The sequence below is a fragment of the Gavialis gangeticus genome, unplaced genomic scaffold (genome assembly GCF_001723915.1).
Source record: "Gavialis gangeticus isolate Ggan-Ray unplaced genomic scaffold, GavGan_comp1, whole genome shotgun sequence".
Taxonomy (NCBI): domain Eukaryota; kingdom Metazoa; phylum Chordata; order Crocodylia; family Gavialidae; genus Gavialis; species Gavialis gangeticus.
The window spans coordinates 81,380,266-81,389,471 of NW_017729025.1; the positions used below are offsets into that span (position 1 = coordinate 81,380,266).

At 41.5% G+C, this 9,206-nt stretch overlaps 1 protein-coding gene across 1 annotated transcript in view; it reads left to right on the top strand.

Moving 5' to 3' along the window:
* Positions 1–9,206, top strand: part of RAD51 (RAD51 recombinase) — a 21,080-nt gene that overhangs the window by 1,015 nt on the left and 10,859 nt on the right. The window contains exons 3-7 of the mRNA XM_019519011.1: positions 756–868; positions 1,543–1,680; positions 3,098–3,215; positions 4,035–4,126; positions 6,268–6,362. Of these exons, the coding sequence (XP_019374556.1) occupies positions 782–868; positions 1,543–1,680; positions 3,098–3,215; positions 4,035–4,126; positions 6,268–6,362 (530 nt within the window). The 5' untranslated portion in view covers positions 756–781. The remainder of the gene's footprint in view (positions 1–755; positions 869–1,542; positions 1,681–3,097; positions 3,216–4,034; positions 4,127–6,267; positions 6,363–9,206) is intronic.

Below are 9,206 nucleotides of genomic sequence, written 5' to 3' on the forward strand. Positions count from 1 at the left end.
CCCCCCCCCCCCCAAACTGTCATTCTGCTGCCATCAGTAAGATGAACTGATGATACCAGCCATGTCATTCATGGAGTGATCTGTTTTCCATTACAAGTCCTTGTGTCCTTACCTGCTGCAGATTTCTGTACCGTGCCTCTGCTTGATATTTAACATGTCAATCTAGATCTATGAAGCCTCAGAAGAAATGGCAGGGGGGAGGTGCAGCTAGGGGGAAATCACCATTCTAGCTTTATAGCTTCACTGTAAAGAACTGGTATTGATACCGTGCAGTTTGGCAGTTAAGTTAGTTGCATGAAGACTGCCAATGTCAAGTATGATGTTGAAGTACAGTCTTGATTCAAATCTTCGAAGTAATCTTTTAATGTGACAAGGAAACTTCATGCTACATGGAGGCTCAAATAGTACTCTGTATTGCTAAGTAATCCTATAAAGAAATTTTTGATATCATGTGGCTCGTGTAGATTTAAAAAGTACTTTAGAATCCTATGTTTAATCCCCTATTATTTCTTATTAGAAGACCTGTATGTTTTTTGGTAAGCTGCTGTGTGGAGAGAAGAGTGCCCATAAATGAATGATTTATTCCTTCAAAGATGCAAATAATTAGTATGAGCTGTGTGGGGTGGGAGAGACCTATTGTATGCTATTATGAAGAAGCTGTTAAAGAAGTGTTTGGTGGTGGCATTGACAGAAGAGAGACTTATTTGAACATTTCTTTTTTCATGTGAATGTGTCACATGTGTCTTTTTCCTTAGGAAGGATTTATTGAAGACCTGGTGTAATGGCCATGCAAATGCAATATGAAGCAAATGCAGATACATCAGCAGAGGAAGAGAGCTTTGGTCCCCAGCTGATATCTAGGCTAGAGGTATGGAATGAGTTGCTATGTGAGGAACAAGCTGCCACGCAAGCAGCGAAACAATTCTTCAATGAGAATTGTATTTAGGAGTGGCCACTAGTTTTGCCTAGCTAATTTTTGTCAAAAAAAATTCCAGTCCCAAAGTGTTACAGAAAGCATCAAAGCTTAACTTGAGGTGTATTTAATGTGAAAGGTGGACAAATGCTGATCTGTGGTTTATATAAAGTACATCAAAACAAAAGTAAATCAGCAACTGTTAGCAAAGAGGTTACATTCTGTACCACACTGTGCAACTAACTTGCTGAATATCCTGTCTGAAGATGGTCTCCTTTTCTTGAACTTATTTAAAACTTCATTTAGTAAAAATTAAAAATTATAGTTATTTACATGGCTTTGTATTACTACTCCTTCTGTGTCTAGATAGCCAAAAAGAGAATCATGTATGCTTCCTATTCTATGTTATTTTTGGTACTGATAATGACCTACACAAACAGTGCATAGTGTAAAGGAGAATTTATAGGGGGAGAACAGTCTATTCAGCTATTTTTGGGTGTAACTGAATGAGGAATTCAGTATTCTTTTCCTCAATCCAGTCCTTACAGAAGACAGTTGGAGGGTTTCTAGGTCTTCAGTGTCTCTTTCAAAACACTGTACCTACCATAATTGTTTTTTATTCCTTTCAGCAATGTGGTATAAATGCAAACGATGTGAAGAAGTTAGAAGAAGCTGGATTTCACACAGTTGAGGCTGTTGCTTATGCACCGAAGAAGGAGCTACTTAATATTAAAGGCATCAGTGAAGCAAAAGCTGACAAAATCTTGGTAATTACATTTGAATGAAAGGTTTATGTACCTGTAAAGAATTTCAGAACTGTACAACTACTTACCACAATTTTATAAAGTGACTAGCAAGCTTTGAGAGGCTGTGTTTTGGATATCCAGCTTTTTCTGAAACGAGGCCCCTTTAAAACATCACTAGTTGTACATCCATGAGTGCTAGCTGCTTTTTCAAAACCTTGGATCATTTTATACCTATTCAGAAAGATGGGTGGAGGCAAGAGAAGAATTATGCAGATTTATTGATACTGAAGTAGAATCTGATTGGTTCCTCAAGTGGTGGGGAGTTAGCATTATCACTAACTAGTAAGATTGTTGTCATGGAAAAATGATGAAGTCTATAACTTGGAGAATAAAAATGTACTAAAAAGGCACACTGTCAAAATGTGTTTATTGCTAAATTGAAGTCATTTTTAACAGTACTCTAAAGTGTTTGTTTATTAAGCTAAATATTCAGGTACTTTTGCATCACTAGGATGCATTCATCTATTATAATGCCAATTTTTTAAAAAACTTATGGAAGAGTTCCCGAGCAGGCTGGGGTTACTAAAACCACAAAACCTTTTTGTGGGGAGTTGGAAGAGGCAAATAATTATTTCCCCATGAAAATAATGGCAATGGCAAATAAACACCCTTAATAGACTATTTCTCTAGCCAGTATTGCTAAACCCATACAACGGCAGTGTTGGTCCAGCTGTAGTGAAAACATTGTTTTGTGGTTCTTTATCTTAAGATGTCTGTGCTATAATGCCAAATGAGCCATGAAGCAGTCATGACAATTGAATAAAAAATGTGGGTAATTTCCTGCATACGGATGTTGTTACTTGGAAGCATTAGATCTTTGAGTTTGCCTTATTGGTTCATGTTGTGGCACTTGCTTGCCTCTGAATCTGTGGGCTAGGTACAATAGACAAGAATGCAGTTTGGTATCTGTTCTTTTGTGATTGCAGGTGAACTCTGATTTCTTATACTGCATAACATCTTATACTGCATAATAACCTAAGAAACATCTACTTCACATTTATCAAAATACAAGCTGAGAAAATATTTCAACTCAATCTTTTTTTCTCTGATTTGATCTACCTGCTAAAAATTCCTGGCTTCATACCTGTAGAATAAGATGGTTAATGTTTTGTGAAAACTTCTATTGCTATAAAATAGGCAGAAGTGGTGCTCAGGTTATTTCTTTGAATGGCATTATATGAGGTACAAAGAAGAACATATAGTTTCTCAAGAAAATAAACTAACAAGTATTTCAATTTTAGCACATATAAATATTTCTCTTGGACATGGCAGAAGAAAATTCCTGTATTAACTATAGGAGGGGTTAAAACAACTGATGAATCCTTGGTATGCATTTCTTTCCCCATACCTAGCTTGGTTTCGCTACCCTTGTCTCTAGGCAGAAGCAGCTAAACTAGTTCCGATGGGTTTTACCACAGCAACAGCATTCCATCAGCGGAGGTCAGAGATCATCCAGATCACCACTGGGTCCAAAGAACTCGATAAACTGCTTCAAGGTGATAAATCTACTTACCCACTTTTTGAATTTATTCTCAGGTACCACTATATTGTTTCCAGAAAATGTAAGCCTCCCACACCCATGTGTGGTATAAGGGGCTTTCTGTTGGTTTAACTTGAATATCCTTTCATAATGCTTCCTCATGATCAGTTCCATTCAGCTGGCACCTCTTCAGAGAAAGTTACAGAAGTAGATCAAAAAGGGAAAGAAACTCCACTGCTCACATAGAGCAGTGTTTCCCAACCTTTTCCAGCCCAGGGCACACTTGCATTAATAAAAATTTTCTGTGGCACACCTGTTAAGGCATTCCCCATCCTCATACCTATTGTAGCTCATTGCCATGGCAAAATTCCGCAGCATACCTGTTTGTTGCTGACGGCAAACTTTTGTGCCATGGAACATTGGTTGGAAAACACTTGTATAGAGTATAATGCCACTGTTAAGACATTTTAATGCTAGCGTTGAATATTACTGATTTTAATGTTTTTTTTTTAATAATGGGAAAATTAGCTCCTATCATCTCCCTTTCTCCTCCCAAAATAAAACCAAAACAAAAGGTCATCCCTATAACGTAGCTTACTTCCCTTCATCAGAACAGTCTTGCCTGGGGCTCTATTCCACAGCATTATCAATCTTGGGTATTCAAGAGAGTGGTTGCAAGGAAGAATTCTGAAATATAGATGATCAATTCTAAAATAGTTTCCCAATATAGATACCATGTGACGCCTGAGCCTCAAAGTCTGAAATTCTTACTTGCTTATACTCATGACTTATTTGGAGCCTGTGACAGTGTGACTCCATTTTGTTTCTCCTCAAGGGGGAATAGAGACAGGGTCCATAACGGAGCTGTTTGGGGAATTCCGCACTGGGAAGACACAGCTGTGTCATACACTGGCAGTAACCTGTCAAGTGAGTATTTCATTTTATTAAACTATATGTTGCGTCTAAACTCTACCTAATCAAGGCACAGTTCCAGTCATCCACATGAACGCAGCTACAAAAGTAGTCGAAAAAAGTGTATACCTGTAATCTGTACAGTAGTTGCCATCAAAACTGTGACCCCATGGGTTGAACTGGCAACTTTCAGCATCTCACTGCACTTTTTTACTTTGCCTCTGGGGATAATCTGAGTAGAGCCTGAATATATTTAAATAGGAAGAAAGTAACATGATACATCTGGTATGGAAATAAAAAAACAAAATATGTTCTGATGACAGAAATAAGAAGCATCCATCTTGCCTCATTCTGGTTCCTTGGGGGGTTTGAAGATAAACTTTTGTTTCTCTCTCAACTGCAGAGAAGTTCTGTCTTTGCCAACAACAGAGAAAAAGAGATGAAGCTGTTCATACTGTGCTCAGCTCATTTCCTTTCTAATTGTATTTTACATATCCAAGCTTAGTTAACTTCCTTGAGGGGGGGAGCTTCAGTTGTTCCTTATTATCTGAGACTAGATCAATATGGGTAGATACAGTAACTTCAGACAGAGTAAAAAGGTTATTTAAATAGGTTCTTTGACATGTTACTTTTTAATGGCTACTGTACCATAAAATATTAAGGGCAGAATGCTCAACTTGACCACTTAAATTAGGGTTACCAAGGGTAGGATGTAATAAAAGACTTGGGTACCTACAAATTAGGTGCTTGGACCCCAGCATGGAATCCAAAACCATGTGTTTGGTGCCTAGGCAGAGAATGCAAGGGCCATGGGCTCAAAGAGTGACCACAAGAGTATTTGTCTACAGTAGGAGGTAATCCTAAATTTCATTCCCTGCTGCCAGGATTACTGTTTTTTTTAATAATAGTTTTACATTAAACAGTTGTTGGATAAAGAAAACTGGGAGCTGGGGCTACAAGGCAGGACTCCTCCATTCTAAATGAGTGCTCTAGCATAGGCTGCAGAGGCTGGTTCTTACTTGTGCTTGCTTTCATGTAACATGAATTTTGCATTCTTTGCATCATGGCAGAGTTTCAGCAGGAGTGAAAAGTGCCCCTAGCCACCTCTTTAGCCTGGTGGTTTGGGAATGCTTCTGGAAGGAGGAAGATTTGAGTTCAAGTCTACCACTTGCCTTGCTAAAGAGGAGTTACACTGACCATTAAATATAATAGTGAGTGGTGCCAGCATCACCACCTCTAGCTGCATTTACAAAAAAAAAAAAAAAAGCGGGTGCAGTTGTATTTTTGTGAAGGCTCCGATCCTATTGGTGCTTATGTTAAGTTGTTCTGAATCGGATGTCTCAGAAGATTTAGATGCCCCTCCGCCTAGAGTCTGGATTCCAGTGAGGCTTAGGTGGGAGATAATGCCCAAATTCTATTTCTCCTAGTAGGTGTGTAAGTGGGCTTTGACACCGATGTATGATTCTGTTTCTCACTGCTAGAGTCCCTGAAAAACTATTAAAGCAACACATGGGTGGGTCCTTCTTGCTGTTTTTTTTTTTACTCAGTCTTAAGGGTAAGGGGTTGTTACAAAGTAGATGTATTACAGATTTTCAGAGACAGAGGCAGGGTGGTATTAGGCACATCTGTGAGATTTGATAGGTGGAGTACAATCTGGTAGTCTTCCTGCTCAGGCAGAACTATGTCTGGGCATGTGCAGAACCAGTGATGTGAGCATCTAGGGAACTTTAGGTCAAAGAGGGAGACATGCTGTCAATTCAAGGGTCTCTGGGATTACGCAGTTGCTGGTTGGGTTCTTTTGAATGAGAGAGAGTTTAGGTGCCTACATCTAGAGTTAAGTTTTGCATTAGATGCTAAAGTTCATATTTTGGATATGGCCCACATGAGCTTTTTGGTGTTTGAAGTAACAAGAAGGCTTTCAAATTTTAGGAGCCTAAATGCTTTTTTGAACACTGAAATGCCCTGATTTGAAAAGTATGGTTCTTTCTGTCCTTGGAAGTTTTGTACTTTCCAGTGTCATTATCTCGGCAGAAGTCTGACTTTAGAGTAATGATAATGCATATGATCTATCAAAGTGTAGAACTGTTAAGTAATTGGGTTTCATTTCTCAAATGAAAAGGCTAAATATGGTGACATTTGTTTGCTATTCCCTTTAGCTTCCCATTGACCGAGGCGGTGGTGAAGGAAAGGCTATGTACATTGACACAGAAGGCACGTTCCGTCCTGAACGTCTGCTTGCTGTGGCTGAAAGGTCTGTACTTCCCACTTAAAAATTCCCTAGATCTTGTTAAAATAAATGTGTGACATTATTGATTTATTAGATTGTCCAGTCATCGCCTTGTGCATCAGCTTAACTCCTTAAATACATTCCACTGGAATACTGCAGTAAGAACTCTTCTTAAGAGATCTTCCTGCGCTCCAGCTGTCTAGCAACATACGTGCATTGTTGAAACAAGTGTAGCTATAATTGTTTTTGGCAGACAGAACTTCTCTCTCAAATGTTAGGTTCTTTGTTTTTTTCCCATAAATAGCCCTTGTAAGAGCAGTTGATGGTAATTTATTTTTTATTAGCTGTCCCCTTGGAAATCCAGTTTTTCCTTAAGTGCTGTGTGTTTGAAAGACTTTTGTCTTGAGCCTTCCTCAGGGCTGCCCAACATCTGAATGATGGGAGGCCACCTGCAGCCTCCCTCATGCCCTGATGTCTTGCCTGGTGGCAGCCAGGCCCCTCTAATGTGAACAGGACACGCAGCCCAGTTCTTCCTTGTTGTGTGCACTGTTTAGGCAAAGCAGACAGCCCACCCCTCCTTCCTGGGGCACCTCCCCCTGCCCTGCCCCCAGTGAATGGGGAAGGGAGAGGGACCCCATAGACCTCTGCTACTGGGGGAGTCTGTGGACTGTATGCTAACCCCTTGCAGGCTTCCAAGACAGCCTTGGCTTACGCTGTTATCTTAGAAACATAAAGGATCCCATATACATCTTTTTCATGGGGCTCATTAGGAACAGGTCCCTGTCAAGAAAGATGGCAAAGCACTTTCTTCAGTATGCTTGAAAAACAGTTAATCCTATTCTTTTCAGGCAAGCAGTCTGATCGTGCTGTTACATCCCTCTTAAAGGATTATCATGAGCTTACACACTTGTGCTATAATATCACTGCAATTACCTAGCTGTAGAGGCAACCAAAATATTTTCTGTAAAAATCCTGATTCTTTTAAAGCCTGTATAGCTGGTTCCATTGATGAGATGGACAGCAAGGAAGTTTTTCCTGTGGAACTTTAGAGCTGTTCTGAGCTAAAGCACCTTTCTGTGGTGCTTAGGACTCCATGGGGGCTTGCAGACACTTAAAAAACAAAATGAAAACAACAACCCCCAAAACAGTGCTTTACTTTAAACTCATTGCGTTCCTGTGCCGAGCCCTGCGCATGCGCAAAAGAGAGAGCGTGTTACTTCAACCCAGCGTGCCCAACAGCCATAAAGATCAGGTGCTTTAGTGGAGCTTTTCTAGCGCTTTTATCTAATAACTGATTGATTGAATCAGCTTTAGCTAACAGCGCTAAAAAGCCCTGCTGAAGAACCCTATCCTTACAGACGCTGCAAAGTAACACTCTGGTTCTTCCAGTGAAGTGCAGTTTTGTTTTGTTTTGTTTTTTGTTTAACATTCTGCAAGCAGCACTTGTGACTATATTTGAAGTGATGTTTAGATTGGCCCTTACATTTAATTAACTTGGGTTTAAATATTTCAGTTTCATGGTAGCTAGAGTCAGGGACCTGAACAGATCATCTAGCCTGACCCCCTGCCACAGGGGGGAATGAGTGCTGGGTTCACAAGACCCCGGACAGGTGATCATCCAACCTCCTCTTGAATTTTCCCAAGGTAGGGGCAAGGACCCCTGGGAAGTTGCTTCCAGATTTTTGGCCACCCTAACTGTAAAAAAATGCCTTCTGATCTCCAACAAAAACCGATTCTCCATCAGCTTATTACCATTGTTCCTTGTCACCCCAGGTGGCGCCAGGGAGAAAAGGGCTCTACCTGTTTGCTAGTGATCTCCCCTGATGAGTTTGTAGGCAGCCACCAAGTCCCCCCTCAGCCTCTTCTTGCTGAGGCTGAATAGGTTCAGGACCCTCAGGCTCTCCTCATAGGGCCTGTCCTGCTGCCCTCACCAAGTGAGTGGCCCTCCTCTGAACCCTCTCAGGCTGGCCACATCCCCCTGGAAGTGCAGCGCCCAGTACTGGACGCAGTACTCCAACTGTGGCCTGACCAAAGTCGCATAGAGGGGGAGTATCGCCTCTCTGGACTGGTTTGAGATGCATCTTTGGATGCATGGCAAGGTATGGCGGGCCTTGCTGGCTGCAGTCTGGCATTGGCGGCTCATGTTCATCTTGGAGTCGATAATGACTCTGAGATCCCGTTCCGCCTCTGTGCTTTCAAGAGGGGAACTCCCCAGCCTATGTCTACTGTGGATTCCTTCTCCCAAGGTGCAGCACCCTGCACTTGTCCACATTGAACCCCATCCTATTCCCATCTGCCCACTTTTGTAGTCTGTCTAAATCTAGTTGCAGACTCTCTCTCCCTTCAAGTGTGTCCACCTCGCTGCACATCTTAGTGTCATCAGCAAACTTGGACAGCGTGCTTTCCACCCCCTCATCCAAGTCGCTGATGAAGATGTTAAACAGTGCGGGCTTGAGGACCGAGCCCTGGGGGACCCCGCTGCTCACATCTCACCAAGTTGAGTATAACCCGTCCACCACTACTGTCTGGGTGCATCCCATCAGCCAATTTTTTACCCATCCAACTGTGTAGGCACCAATGCCACAGTCGCTTAATTTATTGATGAGGATGGGGTGAGAGACAGTGTCAAAGGCCTTCTTAAAGTCTAGAAAGACTACATCCACGGTGACACCATCATCCAAGGATTTAGTCACCTGGTCATAAAAGGCAATCAGGTTGGTCAGGCAGGACCTGCCTTTGAATCCATGCTGACTTCCCCTGAGCAAGATCTCCCCTGCAGGTCCCCACAGATGTGCTCCTTGATGATTCTCTTCAAGATCTTCCCCAGGACCGAGATGAGACTTACAGGCCTATAGTTACCTGGGTCCT